The following is a 21,167-nucleotide window of genomic DNA, read 5'->3' as shown; positions in this document are numbered from 1 at the left end:
TCCAGGCCAATCATAACTTTTAAATGGCAGGACACCATTTATAGTATCTCTCCCTCTATTATTTTCTGTCTGTGATCTATAGATAGAAAATCTTGAGAAAGTGCATTAAGGGGGCCAGGAACTTGGCCTAGTGGTTAAAGTGCTTGCCTAGCAAGCACAAAGACCCGGGTTCGATTCCTTGGTAACACATATATAGAAAAAGCTGGAAGTGGTGCTGAGGCTCAAGTGGTAGAGTTCTAGCCTTAAGAAAGCCCAGGACTGGCAAAAAAAAAGAAAGTGCATTAAGTAGATAATGTTTGAATCAACATAAATTGCTGAATAGTTAGACAACCTCACCTGTTATTGTATAGATACCAGCAATGGTCAACAGCATTAGGGCAATCTGGTAAATATCTATGTCCCAAACCATTTTCAAGAACATGGCACCATAGCAGATCTCCAGCTGAAATATGTACAAGGTAAGCACTCTGAATTTCATTTCCAACAGAATTAACAATAATCCCAGAGAAATGAGCCTCAAAAGCCGTATTCAAGAGGCAATCTCTGGCTAGTACCCTACAACCTATAGAAGCTGTCTGAGATCTATCCAAGGTTTGGGTCTCATAAGTTCAGCCAAGCTCAGTATTTTCAGGACTTTAGTTAACACAAACCTCTGAATGGGGAGTGGGCTCAGAGTTGGTTGTTCTTGTAACTGTGCCATTGGAAAAATGTCATGGGACAACTACTTAAAGGTTGTCAAGTTTTTTTCTGAACACAGCCAGATGGTAAATATTACTGAGATTTTGAGCCACATATTGTCTCTGGTTAACAGAATCTTTTCAATGGTGTAAAAGTCATTCTTAACTCAGGAATTGTGCAAAGCGGATTATTGGCTAGACAGATTTATTGGTCCTGGATTAGTTTACACTGAATTCAAATTATCTTAACATTATTTAGCTGGCTCATCTCTTGTTTATTGTGGCTCTCTAAGCAAGGGAAACAATTAGCAGAGCTTCATTTAAATGATTATTCCCTAAATGTTTACAGTATCAGTCAAGTCACAAGACAGTCCAGTCATCAGGGTTCAACAAGACACCGACTCACCAAACTCAGTCCCTGCAGATACTTTCCATGAAGTGTTACAAATGCTGCCCATTTAGTTGTATTACAAAATTTTCACAAAGGTCTTATTTTGCTAAATACACTCTTAGTGGTAGGTGGGAGGAAGGGGGACAAAAATCCAAGTAACACCCCTATCTCAGGAAACTTGTGATGCAGATGCAAGTATACAAAAATTACTCTCACATTCAGATAAGCATTCCAAAGAGAAGCAGAGCTGTGGAGTAAAGATTGACTAAGCCCTTCCTTAGAAGGTCTTTCCAAGAAAGTGACATTTCTCTTTCAATTATTGATGGGGACAGCAACTTGGAATAACATTTCAGACACTGTAGCACAAATAGAAATGATCTCAAGAGGGACTGAGCTGATTTTTGGGTTGGAGATGAATGAGTCAGGCAATGTGATCACAGGGGATTAAATAAGAAATGTAATCCACAGAGGCAGAGAGCGCTAGCCCTATAGCTTTGCACAGGAATTTTCTTGCAAGAGATGGAAACACCCAGAAAGTTTTGAACATATTTTCTATTTACATGAGATGGAGGAAACTAAGGTTGTCTAAGAATTGGAAGCAAGACCTGTAATCCATGCTTCTTGATCTTTATCAAAGTATTAATAAACTATCGCCAGTAAGGTTGAGTATGATTAAACTACTCTAACTCGCAGAAGCAAATGAGTGCAGAATAAATAAGGTGTTGGAATAATCTAGCATAATCCTGTTAGTTCTTAGTTTTGTTTTTATTTCAGCGTCTTCTCCATCTTGGGATGACTCTGACATAACTCACCGAAATCCTACTGAAGATATGGAGGATTAAATACAGAACAGAAAGGAGCAGCTGGATCCGGATGCTGCCAAATCTCTTCCTCAAATACTCTGGCAATGTCACCACCTGTGCAAGAAACAAGACAAGCTTCCATGAGGATAGTGAGGTTGAGGAGGCAGCTCTTTGAAGGTAACCCTTTCTCACAAAGTGCTGTTTGCAAAGTCACAGATGGTGATTGTGGTCAGTGAGTATCATTGCCTTTTATACCAATCAAGATGGGCAGAATGAGGAAGGAGGGACAAATGATGATATGCCATGAAAAAAATCACTGAGAAAAATCAAGTGCCTTGTCTCTATTGCAAGCATAGTCCATGATCCAGGGATTCAAACCCGATTCCACTGCTCTCTGACCTCTCTCTGTGTCAACACTGTTCATCTAGGTGTTGGTACCCAAAAGATTCTGCTGTTTCCCTAGCTGCCGGAGCCTACCGGCAGCAAATTGGGGTTCCTGAAATAGGGGGCAGGGACTGGAAAAATTAGAAGAGAGACAAACACATCGGGTCCAGGAGGTCTGCAGCCCAGGCAAAACTGCAGCGCCCCATTTATTCTCAACTCAAAGTTTATATCCCTTCTTGAGACCAGGGCACTGCCAGGTGTTACATCCAGATGGTTAATCAGGGAACTGTTGGGGGTTACATTCATATGGTAAATCTCAGATCAATTGAACAGGAGAAGGCCAAAAAACAATAAGACAATCAAGCAATTATCTGATGCAAATCAAAGTACAGTTTGATTCCACTCTTGCTCCCGACACCTGGCTCAGGTTGTAGATATCACAAATTAAGCAATTCTGTCCTCTGTGTTCATAATGTCCCTGTACATGGAACCTAATGAAGATACTTTCTAGCCTGGATACCCTATGTACATACCTACTCATATATCTATCTCAAATTTCTACCTGCTTGATGAAGACTTACCTGGAAATTTCACAGGAACTATATACACTTTATGAATATGTGTATCTGTCAGTATTTTCATCAGTTTTAGGTTCCAGTCATATACGGCCATAGGTGTTTTACTTGCTCTAAAAGCTTCTCAAGCTCTTTATATACTTTCTGGCTGCGTGAGTCTGCTTTGGCTACATTACCAAAGTAGGGAGGTTTGAGTGGTTTGAATAAATAATCATTGTTTCTTGGAGGCTATCTGTTCAAGGTTTCAAGATATGAATCCTTCTGTGTGCTATGAGAATGTTTTCTAAGTCTTGTTTTTGACTTGCCAACAAAATACGTCTGGGGATGTAATAATCAGTTATTACAACAGAAAAATATCAAAGTTATATCTTCCTATCTTACTCTTAACTATTTCTGAAAATTGTGTGTTTGATTGAGTAGGGAAGGGAGGAAGAGAGAGAGACTCTTCTATCTCTGAAACCTGGGGAAACAATGTTATTTTTTCTTGAGCCTATCCTATTTCTACTCTTTTGGCCAAACCCAATAGGATGTAACTGACTCTAGCTATCTGTCTGGTGAGGTCTGTCTCTGTATCTTGTTTCTTCCTCTCTCTGTCTTTGTGCCTCTCTCTCTTCTCCACCTCTCCTATTGCATTTTTAGTACTTAATCAGGGTCTTGTGCTTGTTATATACTCTGTTTATAGAGTCAAGTTTCCAGCTACTTTTTTTGCCAGTCCTGGGCTTGAGCTCAGGGCCTGAACACTGTCCTTTGGACTTTCTCAAGGCTAGAGCTCTACCACTTGAGCCACGGCATCATTTCCAGCTTTTTTCTATGTATATGGTACTGAGGAATCGAACCCGGCTCTTCGTGCATGTTAGGCAAATATTCTACCAGTAGGCCAAACTCCCAACCCCCAGATACTTTTTCATGTGCCAGTACTGAGTCTTGAACTCAGGGCCTGGGCATTGTCAACTAGCTATTATGCTCAAGGCATATTCCTTGAAAGCCACAGCTCTGCTTCGGCTTTTTAGTAATTTGGAGCTATCATCTCACAGACTTTTCATTCTAGGCTGGTTTCATACCTGGATCCTCTGCTCTCAGTGTCCTGAGCAAGTAGGATTACAAGTGTATGTCCCTGACCTTCTTCCAGCCCCTTTTTTGTCTGTTATCTTTTGAGATAGACTCACATATTGCTCAGCAGAGTCTGAAACAGAACCCTTCTGATTTTTTGTTGTTTTGTTTTCTGTTTTGGTTTTGTTCCCTGATACAACTAGAAACAAAGAAGTAGTTACTGTTACAGGCATGTGCCATTGCACATAGCTTTGTCTGTTGCAATGAGATCTCATGATTTTTTTTTCCTGGACAAGCCTCAATCTATGCAATATCCTGAGGAACTAAAATTCCAAGTATGGGCTCCCACACCCAGTTCTCTATTATAAAAATCATCTTCATTTTCTGTATGTCAGTAGGTTTATGTTATCTTAAAAAATGTATTCTGTCTGGAGAAAGAGGATGTTTCTCAACTCTAGCCAGTTTTAAATACAATGAAGGACCTAGGCTGGAACGTACTGTGGATATGCAAATTAGTCAACACCTTGACCTCCTTTATCTGGCCTATGCACCTCTGGGGACACTATTCTGCCTCAATTATTCCATTATCAGATTGTAGGCAACAAGAGATCATCTCTAGAGTCAAAACTTGCTAAAATATATCAAGCCAGGAACATGATAGTGGTAGAGTGCTTGCCTAGCTTGAACCCGTTGGTTTGATTCCTTGGTACCACATATATAGAAAAGGCTGGAAGTGGTGCTGTGGCTCAAGTGGTAGAGCACACTAGCCTTGAGAAAGCCTAAGGACAGTGTCCATGCTCTGAGTTTAAGCCCTAGGATTGGGGAAAAGATTTGCTAAAATCAAACTAGCCTGGCTGATTGAAAACCATTCATTACACCTCTCCCACAGAAACCCTATTAATAGACATGTCCCACATCTTCTCCTTGTTCCTATCATCTGCCTCTTAACCATCCTGGTGTCTTTTTCATGTGTCAAATGCCATCTTTGGGACCCTCTTGTATTTGGGATTTGTGTATGTAATGGATTTTATTTGTCCTAAGCTTCTTCTGTTTCTACTCATGTGGTCAAACCCAATTTCTCAGCTAATAAAACAATCTAAAAAATTGTGTGTACTGGGATACCATCTCAATTAGCATTTACTGATGATTTTGTGTGGCTATTTGCCACTAGAATGTGGCAAGCCTTCAATTAATTCAAACCCCTGTATTAGGAAATACTAAGTAAATTATAAGTTTCACAAATATTTTCTCCTAGTCTCTAGCTTGACAATTTGGCTTCTCATCATCTTTTAAAGAGTAAAGCTTAAAACTTCAATGAAGTCCAATATATCAATTTCTTTCTCTATGAGTTGTGTTTTTTGTGTCCTATCTAACAATTTATACTCAATCATTTATATTTAGGGAAATGTTTGGTATGGTCTAAGGTTCTCGGCTGAGTTTTATCTTTTTCTCATCACTTTAGATATGTCATTACAATGGTTTCTGGCCTTCAAGTTTCTGGGGGAAGTCCACTGCAAATGTGTGATTCTTTCCTTGTATAGAATGTGTTATTTTTCTCGGATTTTTGAGATTTTCTATTCATTTTTGCTTTCTGCATCTCATCAGTTTCCTAGATATCTAGTAAGGACTTGTATATGGTAGGACAAATCTGTCTTATTTTTCCTTAGCAGCAATACCCTTGCTACTGTGAGTGTGTGTGTGTGTGTGTGTGTGTGTGTGTGTGTGTGTGTGTATGCACATGCGCAGCTTGCTTTCTCTGGGGCTTGAACTCAGGTCTGGGTTCTGATCCTAAGCTTTTTTGCTCCAAGTTAGTATTCTATCACTTGAGTCACAATCTCCCACTACTGGCCTTTTCAGTGCTTAACTGGAAATAAGAGTGGCAGGTTCATTCCTGCCAGCAATGGCTTTAAACTATAATCCTCAGAGGTCAGCCTCCTGCAGGATTTGAGGGCTAAACCACTCACTGGCACAAGCTTATACATATTACGGTTTTTTTTTTGCCAGTCCTGGGCTTTTAACTCAGAGCCACAGCATCACTTTCAGCTTTTTTCTATATATATATGGTATGGAGAAATCGAACCCGGGTCTTCATGCTTGCTAGGCACGCACTCTAGCACTAGGCCAAACTCCTGGTCCTATTCATACTACTCTTATGTTTTTTTTCTTCTGTGGATATTTTAGACCCAGTTCTAAAGTTACTTGAAATCCTGCTTGGATTTTGTCTGGAATTATATTCCATGTACTGGCAACAAACAGTTTCACAACACTGAGTCTTCCAATCATTAACTATTTGTTTCTTCATTTGTTTAGTCCTTATTTTTAAAACATTTAAAAGGTTTTCTATAAAATCTGTGAATAATAAACTGTCCCATAGGCAGACCCTTTTGGGGAGGGGGGTCTTTACTCAAGGCATTGTGATATATTTTAGGTCTCAGGAGTGAGAGAAATCAGTATGAAAAAAATGATAAATGTAATTGTCCTTCAGAATGTTGTTAATCCATATTCAACATTTCCTAGAAAGCAAATTATAAAGAATTGATTAATGAATAATAGACACTTACCTCAGCCTTGATGTAAATTGGAATAAATATCCAGCCAAGAACAAAGAGCACTAAGATAGTCTGAAACAAGAAAAAAAAAGAAGAAAACATCAGGCCCTTATAGGAAAAGCCCTTAAGTAAAATGTAAGTTTGGTTTTTGTCTATTTTAAGCAGCGCTACCAAGTACTAATAAGTACATGCTTCAGTACCAAGAACTGAACTTTCAAGTATATGATAGTTTTCAATAACAGATTCCTAATTACAAATTTGTCCAATTAACATACCATTTTTTATCTCTGGTAGGGCAAAAAGACAGATTTGCCTATTAAATTTAAAAAGGTAGGTTAAAGGAAAAAAGAAAAAAATCAGAGAATAAAAAAGAAGCTCTAGCAAAAATTCACAAAATTGAAATTAAATAAAAAATGTGGATCTGCTTTCTTTTTCTCTTTTGCCAGTCCTGGAACTTAAACTTGGGGCCTGGGCACTATCCTTGATCTTTCTCAGGGCTAATGCTATATCCTTGATCCACAAGACCACTTCCAGCTTTTACTGTGTATGTGATACCAAAGAATTGAACCCAGGGCTTCATGCATGCTATGCAAGCACTCCACCTCTAGGCCATACTTCTGGCCCCATGTTATTTCTGAAGTAACTGATTGTCCTGGCCTTGGATCTGCTTTCTTTGAAAAGAAGTAAACTAAGGTGGGTACAAGATAAAAGAGCTTATGAGAATTCACTACTCTGTACTCCTTGTTAGAACACTGCTTTCTGTTAGGTTGGGACTCTGTGGAACTACTCTTTGACTTTTTGCAGTACTTTAGACAAAAAATGAGACTTAGAATGAATTGTTCTTTATGATTTGTTAAAAAGATAAATAATTGGGCCTGGGCCCGTAGCCTAGAGGTAAAGTGCTTGCCTAGCATGCACAAACCTCAGTACCACATACACAGAAAAGGCTGGGAGTGGTGCTGTGGCTCAAGTAGCAGAGCAATAGCCTTTCGAAAAAACTGTCCAAAGACAGTGCCCAGACCCTGAGTTCAAGGCCCAGGACTGGCAAAAAAAAGTTAAATAATTTACATCGTTCAGTTAATAATCCAAGAATATTAGATTCATATATAATTGACATGAGAAAAAATTACTTCTGATCATGGCTTGATGCTATCCCAGGCAGGAAAATCCTTGAAAGTCTTACTCCCAATTAACCCGCATGGCTTAAGAGGTAGATCACTAGTAGAGAGTGCAAAAGTGAAACACTAATAAAGAGAGGTGGGGGGAGGGAGAGAAATATAAAAGCAGGAAGGAGCAATGGAGGAATGAGACAGACAATGGAGGGTAATAATGATGAATATAATAAAATTCATGGCTTGAGAACATGAAAATATTATAATGGAATTCATTACTTGGTTCAGACTAGAAGGCTTTAATAGTTATTCATGGTTGAAAGCAAGTTTCTGGGATTATAAGTTTTATTTAGACAGTGATGAAAGTGGGGGTTAGTAAATATGGAAGGTATAACTTACATTCCATTCTAAGGCCCCAACAGCAATCCCTGAAGATGCTCCTATCCCAGCCAGGCCCATAAAGTGGCCACTACCAGTGTTTGCAGCAAAAAGAGAAGTACCTATCTGAGAGTCAAAAGATAATTATATAGCAGAACACTAAGTCATGTGTCAATAATTACTTCTCACAAAATGTTAACTGCCACTGAAATTCACAACCTCTTAAAGGGGATTATTCCCTTGGTAGAATTTCTTTTCTTTTTTTAATTTCTGTTCATGCTTCTTTTGCAGCTTCTATCACAAATTACAAGAGGGCCAAGGGATGAAAAATATGCAAACACCATACTCTCACACCACTAATATGCTCATGATTCCCTGAGACAAACACTAGTAGGAGTGGAATATCTTTGAAATAATTAAAAACTATTGAAATTACAATTGGCTATGTATAATTATTGTATAATTATGTATAAGTATAACTAATATATAACTAATTAAGGATAATAAGAGTATACATAAAGAATAGGTAGTTTTGTAAGTGATAAATAATCTATGTATGACCCAATCCTTAAAATTTGATGTGCGCATTTTATACTTGTATACATAAATATTTATATATGCATGGGGGAGTTTATATATATGAACTATGACATTTATTCACAATCAAAATCTGTTCCTTTCAAACCAAAATGAAAGTCCTAAAAACATATAAAAGCAACAGTATAGCACAAAACCAGTAGTAACATTTTTTCCATGTTTTGATCAGTAGAAGTTTTTCCAAGGGGTTTATTTTTTGATATGTACATATAGTCAAATAATATATCTTTATTATCTATTCCATCAATCTCCTTCATCCTAACTCCATCCACACTCCTTTCCTATATCAACCTCAACATATTTCATGGTTCCAATTACACAGGTATAAATAAAGTAGTTATTTAGAACATTTTTACTCTCCTTTATCCTCTCTGTTTGTCCTTCTACCTTCCATTAGTGCACCTATGATACGATATATTTGCATTCCTGTCCCTCATTTTATTAAATTGCATGATAGGAGCCAGGAGCATGACCTAATGGTAGAGCGCCTGCCTAGCATGTACCAAGCCCTAGGCTTAGTTCCTCCATACCACATACACAGAAAAAGCTGGAAGTGGTGGTGCTAGTGGTAAAGCACTAGCCTTGAGAAAGCCCAAAGACAGTGGCCAGACCCTGAGTTCAAGCCCCATGCATGGCAAAATAAATAAATAAATAAATAAATAAATAAATAAATAAAAATAAATTACATGATAATAGTTTTTAAGAGATTTCAGAATGATATTTTTTCATATATTTTTATTGTCATTAATAGAAGGGTTACATTATATTCATTAGATAGAAGGTGCATTACTTCACATATATTGATACCCTTTCTCATGTCATGGTCTCCATTTCCCTCCCCTCCTCCCCACCGCTCATGTTGTTTCCCCCCCTTCCCTATCCAATTTCAAATAACCAATCAAGCATATATACAATATATCAGATAATAAGGTGAAATACTGTAACAATATGACATAACCAAGGGACAGCAAAAGAGATGAGAGATAACATAGTACATTAAGGACAACAATCACTCATTATATGGCTTTTGTTTCTATATCCTAGAGGTCCTTTCACTTAGCATCATACTATATGGCCTTTTGTATCTAGGTTTGCTCTATTGCAAATCTCTGTTAGGAGAGCCCAAGGTTTCTACTGATTATGACAAATGAGGGAAACCATTGAGCCTATGTTCCTTTGAGTCTGGCTTACTTCACTTAATATGATTTTTTTCTAAGTCTTTCCATTTCCTTCCAAATGGGGCTATGTCATTCTTTCTGACAGCAGCATAGAATTCCATTGTGTACAAATACCACATCTTGTTGATCCATTCATCAACTGAGGGACATCTGGGTTGGTTCCATATCTTTGCTATGGTAAATAGTGCTGCAATGAACATTGTTCTGCTAGTGGATTTAGTCTGTCCTTGTTTCTGGACGATTGGGTAAATGCCTAGTAGTGGAATTTCTGGGTCATAGGGGAGTTCTATGTTTAGTCTTTTGAGGAACTGCCATACTGCTTTTCACCATAGTATTTTACAGATAGATATAGATATGGAGAGATTGATAGTCTCATTTTCTCTTTCCCTGTCACTCCACACCCTATTTTTCAGCTACTTTCAGTGACTCTTGCCACTATCCCAATTCATAGATGCCATGTAACATTCTCTAGTACTTGCCCATTTCTGCTGATGCCCACCAAAAAAAATCACACAATTACAGACATATTCTAAAATATATGTATATGTGATCCTGTATGTTTTTAGGAATATTAGTCTTTAAGGTTGTGGATTCACATATGAAAGCATGTGAGCTTCATCATTCTAAACCTAGATTAATTCACTTAGCATAATAAACACCATATCTATCCATTTCCCTGCAAATGAAAAAATTTCACTCATTCTTATGAATAAAGTGAAGTGGAATTGAAAGGCCTGGCAAGGTATACATAATGTGGATCATCTAGGATGCAGCTAACATTTAGTACCGTAACAGCAGAAAGATTTCCCAGTGATCAGGAAGTTGGAGGAAGCTGAGAAGCCAAGGGAGCTTCCAGCAGGTGCAATTGTGCCTGGGGAGCTCTTCACCAAAACTAAGTAGCTGGGATGATAAGGTAAAAATAGCCAGAGAAACTAAGAGAAAAAAATAAGGGATAATTCAGAACCAAGGGCCACAGGAAAGCCAAACATCATGAAGACTGTGCTGACACCAAATAGGCAAGGTGAAGGCCACCAGTGTCTCTACTGAAGCCACTGAAGGTCTTCAGATACTTGTTGATTGAACACAATATATTAAATACACATGTAAAAGCAAAAATATTAATTTGCAATTGTATTCTTTTCTTTAGTAATATTATGCACTTTGTTTACTAAGAAATTATTTTAATAATGAGCCACAGAAAGGACATCGTAAATCAATTAGCTTCACAGATCAGGATTTCAAGCATCATTGTCTTCTAAAAAGCTTCCAAGTGTAACATTTTACAAGGTAACATGGGCAGCAGATTCTGCTTTTGTAGGTACAAAATGTACCTCTTTATGGTCACAAAGCAGCTCAGACTAAAGATTGCAGGCCTCATAGCTCAGGAGGTGATTGTGTTACTACAATCTTCTATGTAGGAGGCTGAGTGAAAATGATTCATTGTTCCATTGATTTCTTCCTAATTGAGCTTACAAAAAAAATAAAATTACAGACTAGTTAAGAAGAGTGATCTTCCAGATCTCCCAGCTAAGGAAAGCAAGGCTCTTCTTTTAGGCTGCCTGGTTATCAGCAGTGGCTGTGCCTTTCCCTCTACAATAAATAATGGAATAAAACTGACAAAATTTCTCTCTATGGAGTGCTACCCTGATTTGAGAAGCCAAATCCTTGCTAATATTTGAGGACAGAGTCAATGCATAAACTGGTCTTTAAAGGAATTTTAAAGACATATGGAAGAGTATCATTGTTAGAGACCAACAAGGGCAAAAAAATGACCAAGAACCCTATCTCAACCAACAGCTGGGTACAGAGTTGCACATGTGTCATCTCAACTTATGTGGAAGCCATAAAATAGCAGGATTACCCAAAAGGCACAGGTGAAAATACAGTAGATCCAAATAAACAAACAAACAAAAATTAATGACTAAAGTAAAAATGTCTAGAAGTGTAGTACTTACCTAACAAGTGCAAGTTCTTACGTGGGGAAATGTATGCATATTGTTACATGGTAAATTTATAGTGACCCTGGCTCAAGCATGGCTAAATCTCAAACATAGGAGCCTTTTGCATCCCAGCATACAAGTGTGGCTGGAATGGCAGTAGCCTCTGCTGCTGGTAGCCTTTTAGTCATCCCTCTGTGACACTTTGTGCAAGCAATACAGTTCATGTACAAACAGCAAGAAGATTCCATATTATATTCTGCTTCCCTCCACCAAGGTGCCATGCTGCTTTGAGCCTTCAAGTTTTAGAATCTGTTCTTCCTTCTTCCAGAAGTCCTCACACTTAATCTGCTTGGAAAACACATATCCTAACTCCAAATCCCTCACACTACTCTACTTCTGTCAGTCCTTTTCTGTATAACTGTACCAAAAGCACAAGTTAATCTTTCACCCGTATTCTTAGCCTGTGTACTTCCTAATAATCTTCCATCCTTTCCTGTAATGTTGTATAATTAGTTTAAAATGTAGCCTGTTACAGTTCTAAATTTTTCACTTACATATAGTACATAGAGAAAGTACATAGTACATAGAGAAAGCATGTACATATAACCTTCAACTTAGAACAATGCTTTTGCACCAGGTACTCAATAAAAGGTATCAAACTAAAGTGAAAGGATAAGAAACACACAGGTAAGAAAAAATACTTGTAAGTTAAGCAAGCTACTAATTACATGACACCTCTGCTGCTATGTAATGTTATATATTTGTAATACCAACATTTAAAACTTTGAGCAGGAGGATCATGGGTACAAGATTAGGAATACAATATGTCTGAAAAATAAAAGGACACAATCCTGCTTTAGTAAGTTTGAATTATTTTGGGGGAATAATATATCTAAATAAAACACTAAATTAAAGTACTAAAAAGGCAACACATAAAATCTCCTCAACCCTCCACTGCTTACTTACCAACCACCATGTTAGATTTCCACCAGCAAGAAAGAAGTCTTTTACTGTAGCACGATTGTGTGACAACACAGCCTAAAACAGAAAGAAAATATCCCAGTGGAATACCAGAAAACAAACTACCCCATAAACATTGTTCTTACAGACGAATGACCTTCATTTAGCCCCAAATCACAGTACTATCATTTAAAAAAAGAAAAGTATGTAACAAAAAAGAAATATACACTTGGCATGGAGTTCACACCTGTAAAATAGCTACTTGGAAGGCAAACAGGAAAACAAGCCAGGTCAAAAAATTATCAAGACCAGTATCCTAACCAAAACATTGGTATAATATTCAGTGCCTGTCCTTCTAACTATGTAGAGGAGAGGCTTAAATAGCAGGATTGCAGTCTAGAACATCCCAAGCAAAAACATGATATGAATTCCAAAAATAACTACCAACATCAGGGATAGCAGTTGTGGCGTTTGACTAACAGATGCAAGGCAGTGAATTTAATTTACATGTGCTTGTACACAGAGACACAAACACACATACAGAGTATAGAGTAAGAAAAGATTCTGATAATTAGGTGATAGGTGATACATGTCTTGCCTCTTTCTCCCATCCTACCCTTTCTGAAATAGTATAGCAAGCACAGCAATGGGTAGAGATGAACTCAACACTTTCTAACAGATATCAAAGTGATGTGATCATAGAAATACATATTCTTGTACACATATATTGTATATATTACACAAATATGTGTCTGTATGTTTGCATAAATACTGACAAAAGAAGCACCTTAACTGTCTCAGAAGAATTATAGAGCTATAGCCCTAGTGTGGGAAAAAACTAAGTAAGAGTATGAGGCATTTAGTTAAAGCCCTAGTACTGGCACACACAAACACAAAACACTAAAAGTATAGTCACAGACACTACCATGTGATAGCATGGATGTGAAAATTACAGTCATCTCCACCATAACTCTACCAGGGGCGCATTATGAATACTGCTCAGGCCTTAGGTTCCAAGCAGCAAGTGCAGGAGAATTTGACCTGTCTAATTAATTGGTGGAAGACAATATAGAGCATATTGAAGGTGTGATTGTTCATTATGGTTTGGATGATGAGGACATGTACTTACTCTTTTTCTTTTTTATTTTTTGACAGTCCTGGGGCTTGAACTCAGGGCTTGGGCACTGTCCTTGGGCTTTTCTCAAGGCTAGCGCTCTACCACTTGAGCAACAGCACCACTTCTGGCTTTTTCTGAGTATGTGGTACCGAGGAATTGAACCCAAGGCTTCGTGGATGCTAGGCAAGCACTCTATCACTAGGCCACGACAGGTATTTATTCTTGTGGGAACAGAAAAAGCAGGATGGAAAGGTATACCCTGAGGTCTCTGCTTGGACAGGTTCAGGTAGGCTAAGTGAGACAATAATGTCGGCAGAGGTCAAACCCAGCCTGGCGTACAAGGTCCTGCCCTCCCCTCAGGCCCTGCCTTACCCATAACCCGATGATCAGGACCAACAGGAGGTAAACAATGATCACCAGTGTGTCCGTGGAGCTGTGGCTGTGGAAGCCCACAGTGCTCCAGTTCCAGGTGACAGAATAGTAGTTCCCCAAACCGTCCATGGTGATAATCCTGGGCCTGATCCACAGCACTTGATGTGAGGCGTTAGCAACGTTCCCACTCCACTTCCGGCGTGGGTTGCAGGGAATGCTGGGAAGTGATGCGCTTGCCCTCGGTTCTCTCCATTCTGCAGCGATCACCTTCTCCTGAGGTGGGTCCAATTGCCCAGAAAACAGAAAGCACATCTTGGCTGCCAGTCCAGGCCTAATGCTGATATCCACCTCAGCTAAAGGTTGGATGTGAGGAGGAAAGACCTGACATAACTAGGGCAAGATCAGTTAAGGAGACACAATGGGATCTTGGGGTAGAGGTAGAAAACTGTCATAATATAATGTTGGTATGTTGTCACTAATGGGCCAATCACGTTCACTGTGATCAACTTTATTGCAAATAAAACATTATCAATTTTAGTTACTAAAGTTTTTTTTTTCTTTTTTTCTCCATCCACCTTCTCCTTGGCACTAGCTTAAATTTGTGCTCAGGTAACTACATCAATTCAGTTTGCCCCTGTTCCAAATATTGTTAGAACTGCTCACAGAAGGTTCTCAAGATGTTTTGCAGTCTTCTTTATTACTAGTATTGTATCGATTTTTAACCCAGGTCAAGAATTGTTTTTCGGGATGCTTTTTAAAACTAGTACTGTTTTAATAAATATTATTAATACTTATGAAAATAGAAATACTTATATATCCCATGGTAGATGCCAGATATACATTTTCTATTTTACCAAGTTAATTCTCACAATGACAGAATATTGAATCTATGAAAAGTGTGGTGAATTTACATTCTACATCTTTATGTATGGGGTTTTTAAAAATGTTTTTGTTATTATGGTTTCTTGAGTTCATGCATCTGTGCAGTATTGTCTCCATAAAACTAAAAATATCATGTAACCCTTCTATTAATTACAATAAAAAAATATATGAAAAAAACTGGGATTTCTTTTAATTCTTCTTACCCTTCTCTCACAAATTCCAATTGCTTTGACTCTTGACCAGATAAAAATGGAGAACTATTTTACTTCAAAAGGTGATTTAGATATTATAACATTATTGGTAGGCCATTCAAAATGATCAACACAGGCATACAGGTCATGGGAAGCTGATGAGAAACATATGTCTCTCTCCTATTATGTATTTAATGATATGGGTCTTTATGGCTCATGGATCAGACATTCCCCCACCCTTGAGTCTCAAAGGTATCTCATGGGTACATCAATACTCTGTTCATGTTCTTTCCATCATTTAAATATGATTTAATTTAATAGTTTCCACCGCTATGTATTCAAGTTCACTGATATTTTCTAGTCTGTTTGAAGTCATATTTAATGTATTCTTCATAACATTTGTTGTATTTCTACCGTGGCTATATTTAAAACTTTACATAAATTGACCACACTTGTTTGAACTTTCTTCTAGCTTCTCACACATAAAGTATGGAATTATAGTAACTGTTGCAAAGTCCCTTATTATCTATTTTTTTCTGGGTATGTTTAGGGTTCAGACTATTTTGAGGGGAATATTTCTTTTTTGAGTCAAGCTATTCATATGTAGCTTAGGTTCCTCAAATTCATGATCCTTCTTCCTAAACCTCTTCAATGCTGAAAGTATAAGCATGCACCTATTTCCCAGTTAAAAATCTGTTTTGACTGGTTGATATTCTTTTTTATTTATTTTTTATTGTAATTAGTAAAAGGGTTACATGATATTTGCCAGATAGAAGGTGCATTAATTCACATACATTGATACCCTTTCACATGTCTTGGTACCTATTTCCCTCCCCCCCCCCAGACTGGTTGATATTCTTCATACTGTTAATCATATTTTCCTATTTCTTTGCAGGCCTAATGATTTATGGTTGTATCCTAGACATTGTGAAATTTATCTAATTGGTTGCTATGTATTTTTGTATTCCTAATAATATTCTTGAGGTTTACTCTGGTACATTTTTCCATTACTTGGCCATAGTTTAATATTTTTCAGGCTTTATTTCAAAATATTTTTAAGCATAAGACTACAGAGATATTGAGTCTGTGATCAATTTTCTCCACTACTTAAGCAAACTTTTAAGAAGTACCTACTATTTCATTAATTTTAATGTTCTTTTGCTTGATGTTCATATCTGGCATTATCAGCCCTTAATTTCTCATGGGATGGATTCCTTCAATACTTTTGGATAGGTTTTTTAGCCTCATGTAGATTTCTTTATATGTGTATATTGACCATTATCCTACAGAATATGTGAATTCTCATGTATACAGAGATATATAAGAATGAATCCAGGTTCCTGGACAGCTTTATTTCTTGAAGTCAGGGAGACCATTGGGTTTTGACTGCATTCTCTCACACAATCTCAAGCTTGAGACACACCCCATGCAGTAATTTGGGGCAGCTATAAGGCTCATTTATCTATTTCCTTTCTGTCTGAGTCACTATAAATTGCCTGATGTTCAACAAGTTCAACATTGGTTTTGGTTTTGTTTTGTGAAGATCCTGGGCCTTGAACTCAAAACCTGGGTGCTGGTGCTGTCCCTAAGGTGTATTTTTCTTGCTCAGGCCAGTGCTTTACCAGTAGATCCATGGCTCTGCTTGTAGCTTTTTAGTGGTTGACAAGAGGCAAAACTCTCACTGACTTTCCTGTCCCCACTGGCTTCAAACAGCAATCTTCACATTTCAGTCTCCTGAGTAGCTACGATCATAGGTAGGTAGGAACCACCAGTGACCGGATTCAACATCATTTTCATCTTTTTAAAAATAAAATAAAATTGCTTTTAAAAGGGAAATAACTAGGACTCCTCCTACTCCACATTGGCCAGAATCGCCATTTTAAACCTGAGCTCAGTGTTTTATTTCTGACACAAATGTAACTGTTTTTTTTCTACAATTTTAGAAATGCTTATATTCTAGAACTATTTTCTTTTTTTTTATCAGTCCTGGTCTTGAACTCAGGGTCTGAGCATTGTCCTTGGACTTTCTCAAGGCTAGAGCTCTACCACTTGAGCCTCAGCACCACTTCTGGCTTTTTTTCTATATATGTAGTACCAAGGAATTGAACCCGGGTCCTCTTGCATGCTAGGCAAGCACTTTAACCACTAGGCCAAACTCCCGGCCCCTAGAACTATTTTCATATGATTATTTTCTCAAGTGATAAAACTATATGACAAACAACAAATAACTTATTGAGATTTAATAAAGCAATAAAAGACAGGCAGGAATACCTCAGCCTTTAGTCCTACCTTAAGGCTGAGATCAGACAATCAAAGTTAAAAGATGATGCAAGCAAACAAATCTAAGAAAGTCTTATGATCACGTATCCAGCAAAAAGCCAGAAGTGAAGGCATGGATCAAATAGTAGTTGACATTGTTGTACAGAAAGGTGAGAGCCAAGAGCCCTAGTTATGACCCATTATCAAAAAATAATAAAACCTAAGACAATTTGATGGGAGTTTTAGGAAGGAAAGTTCTACAATACGAAAGAAATTGGAGAAGTACTCAAAGTGAATATCAGAATTAAGTACATAACTCCTGTGCCTGATTCCAACAAGCAACCTGTCAGGTATAGACCATCTTCTCATCAGATATACTGCCAACTGACTTGATGGGTGTGAACATATGGTTCCCATATGTGTATGATGAACCTTTCCCTGAGTTGGAGAAAATCCTCTTTCTTTTCAGGGAAAAGTGCCTTCTTCAAGGCTTCCTCTCTTAAATCTACTCAGGTGAAGTTTGGGGACATTTGTTCCAGGAAGACATATACATCCCTGTGCCGACAGCACACAATTTCAGCAGAGGAAATAAAGCAGACCCTAAAGGGTATGAGAGGCCTTCTGAGTATTTCTGCCATCCCCAATGAATCTTCCTTCTTCATCTCTTCACCTGAGCCTGTGGCTACGTTGCAGATACCTCCCCTTGCATGTTTGAAAATGGCAAAATAGATTAGGGATATACAATGAAATTGATGTTTACAAAGTAAGAGACAGCACACACAAAGACCTCAAATTTCAGTTTCCAGTATTATAAGTATCCTGAAATTTTTCCAATTTCAAAACTACTTTATTTCTAGCTGTATCAACTTCAAAGTGATTAATTTTAGCCATGTAACTGATTCTTAGCATTCCATGTGTTACTTTTCAATCCTGTAGATCTCCAGATAGTCATATGAAGGTCATGAGTACCCAGGCTTCAAATCTACTGACAATTGTGTTTCTACTTGTCAGACATGAAGCCCTGTCCATGAATATGATCCACAAAAACTGTCCTTTCTTATTCAACTTATCGTTAGGAGCATATCTGAGAAACACATACTGAAAATGAAAACCTCTCTAATTTTTGCAAAAGTAAACCCACATATAAAATTATGTGAGGCATACTACACCAAAACATTATTCACTCCTTAAAGAATATGATGGTGATATTTGAGAAAATATTAGTAGATGATATTATGTTAAGTGTAAAGAAAAGAGGACACTGAAAGAAACAAATGATTTCATTTAACTGTGGCATCTAATCCAATTGAACTCTCAGTAGCAGAAGGGAGAAAAATAGCAGGCATTTGGAAGATGGGAAACTATAGGTCAAAGAATGTAAAGTTTCTGTAATGTTCAATGAGTGAGTCCTGGAAAAATAATTTACAGTAGCTTCCTATATGTCCTAATAGTGATTTGTGAAATTTGTATTAACATTTCCATCTCTATAACCATTGACACTTTTTCCTCCTGAATTATTTCAGTCATAACATTTATTGCTTTATATTTATTTGATCCAAAATTATTAATTTCCTTTCCTTCTTTCTTTTTTTCCAGTCCTGGGGCTTGAACTTAGGGCCCGAGCCCTGTTCTTGAGCCATAGCACCACATCTGAATTTTCTATGTATGTGGTACCAAGGAATTGAACCCAGGTCATCATGCATGGTAGGCAAGCACTTCTATCACTAGGCCAAACTTCTAGTCCCCTTTCTTTCTTTATTTCCTCTATTTATAATTTTTCAAAATAACTTATTTTAGCAAGTCATTGAAAATAGACGCTTAGAATTTCATGAAAGTTGATATAATGTGCTCTTATCACACAGTGGTTAAGTATATGCTTTTTGAGTACATTATTTAATGATAGTAATCTTTTCAAAATCTGCATAACATAGTAGTCCTTCAAAATATATATTTATGTCAGCTTAGCCTAATTAAATATCAAAAGTTTGAAAATTAAATCTAGAGTGTCATAAAATTAGTTTTGGACAGTACTACAGTTTTAAACTGTGTTCAACAGGAATCATTAGTACAACAAAGTTCATACTTTAAAAATAGACATGAAATTCATTCAGTGCTGTCAGTCATGAAACACTACTAATAGTTCAACTTCATGTTGAAAGAAGCCAAAATATCCTTAGTAAACTCATAAATAAGTAAGATTATTTATGAACTTTTAGTTCCCAAAAGAGTTGTTGCTTTTACATATTGTTGAAAATATTTCAAATATTGTTCAAAAATGTTACTCAATACAACATTACTGTATATTCTCATTACATAATAGTAAACTTACACAAGCATACATCAGCATATAGTATGATGAAGCTGTGATATATACAATGGGATAACACTTTTTATTATTGCAATGGCAATAGAAATATAGTTTGTAATGTTTCATTAATATTTCTTATGTTTGTATTGTACAAATAATAAACTTTTAAAAATCATGATTGATGCTTTCCCTCTATATTTTCTCTGAGACCTTTGAGTGTTTTGCATCAGGTTTCTGTCCTACCTGTGCTTTGCTGTTGTAACAGAATACTCGAGATTTTTGGTTAGCTAACAAAGTAATTCACTACTTATTTGTTAGTTCTAGTATCAGTGTGTCCACCTAGCTAAAGCCTCTCTGCTCTATCACCATCTGTTAGGTCTGCCTGGAAGAAATGACTTCTTCCCTTGGCTCTCCCCACCTGCACCCTGGAAATCCCCACCAGCACCTGTAACCTTGGCATCTGGCATGCCTGGGGGCAGTGGGAGGTCCCCCAGTCTGAGGTATTTCTCCATCCTCTGAGATCACATCCACTTCCGCTGTGGCTACACCTCTCCCTGTATATAAACTCTCACTTCCCATGATAAGCTCTCTCGCCCCCCTGACTCCATCTTGGGTGGCATGCGTTTGCTCTTTTCTCACACAAAAAACCCTCTTCTCCTGAACTGCGTGGAGTTTCCTTTCGGCAGACCTTACATTTGGTGCCTGACTCGAATGGGAGAGAGGGTCAGGAGTAGCTTGATCCCCTCCATTTCTCGAGGGTCAATCTGCTTTCTGCTCCTCCCACTTCGGACCAGAGAAAGGAAACTACTCCGGGACCACTGCCTTTTCCATTGCTGGCAGTGCATTCACTAAAATGTTTCCTGTCTGCACCAGGTGAATGACTCCTCTTTTCTGTCTCCTTTAACCCATCCTGGCCTAGGGCTCTCTCCCTGTGTCTAGTTTAAGAACCCCACAACCCCCACCCCCCAATCTGTTCTGGTGAGATTGGATTTCCCCTCCCCCACACTCTACTTTCCCACTCTACATCCTTATTGACTCTGCCCAGCTATGTCCTCACTGACTCCACCCCCTGTCAGTCCTCACTGACTCCATCCCCAGTCACCACTGAATCTACCCCCTCCCTGGTGTCCTCACTGATGGCCCCCCCATGCCCTCACTAAGTTTTCCCCTACCTCCTCACTGATTACCCCCCATCCTCATAGACTCCACTTCCTCTTATTGTTTCTTATTACAATGGGGTCTCATCAGTCTCATCCAAGCCAGGACCGCTTCTTGGGATATCTTTTACAATCTTTAGGTGTTCTTCTACTCAGAGACTCCATAAAGCCCAAATGGCTCATCTTTATTGCAATCATGTCTGGTCAAAGTATAGGCTAGACAATTGGTCTCAATGGCCTCAAAATGGGACTTTGGATTATAATATTCTCAGGAATTTATACAGTTT

At 37.9% G+C, this 21,167-nt stretch overlaps 1 protein-coding gene across 1 annotated transcript in view; it reads right to left on the bottom strand.

Moving 5' to 3' along the window:
• LOC150045777 (sodium/glucose cotransporter 1-like) overlaps nt 1-14,275 on the bottom strand; it is a 47,653-nt gene extending 33,378 nt beyond the window's left edge. The window contains exons 1-6 of the mRNA XM_090319756.1: nt 14,084-14,275; nt 12,601-12,672; nt 7,941-8,045; nt 6,442-6,501; nt 1,881-1,985; nt 337-442 (exon numbers count right to left, since the gene is read on the bottom strand). Of these exons, the coding sequence (XP_090175882.1) occupies nt 337-442; nt 1,881-1,985; nt 6,442-6,501; nt 7,941-8,045; nt 12,601-12,672; nt 14,084-14,212 (577 nt within the window). The 5' untranslated portion in view covers nt 14,213-14,275. The remainder of the gene's footprint in view (nt 1-336; nt 443-1,880; nt 1,986-6,441; nt 6,502-7,940; nt 8,046-12,600; nt 12,673-14,083) is intronic.
• Nucleotides 14,276-21,167: the final 6,892 nt, after the last annotated feature.

This window comes from Megascapheus bottae, chromosome 27 (genome assembly GCF_031878675.1).
Source record: "Megascapheus bottae isolate mThoBot1 chromosome 27, mThoBot2.hap1, whole genome shotgun sequence".
Lineage (NCBI taxonomy): Eukaryota > Metazoa > Chordata > Mammalia > Rodentia > Geomyidae > Megascapheus > Megascapheus bottae.
Note: the sequence above shows the minus strand (reverse complement) of the source record. Positions and strands in the feature narration are given on the sequence as shown.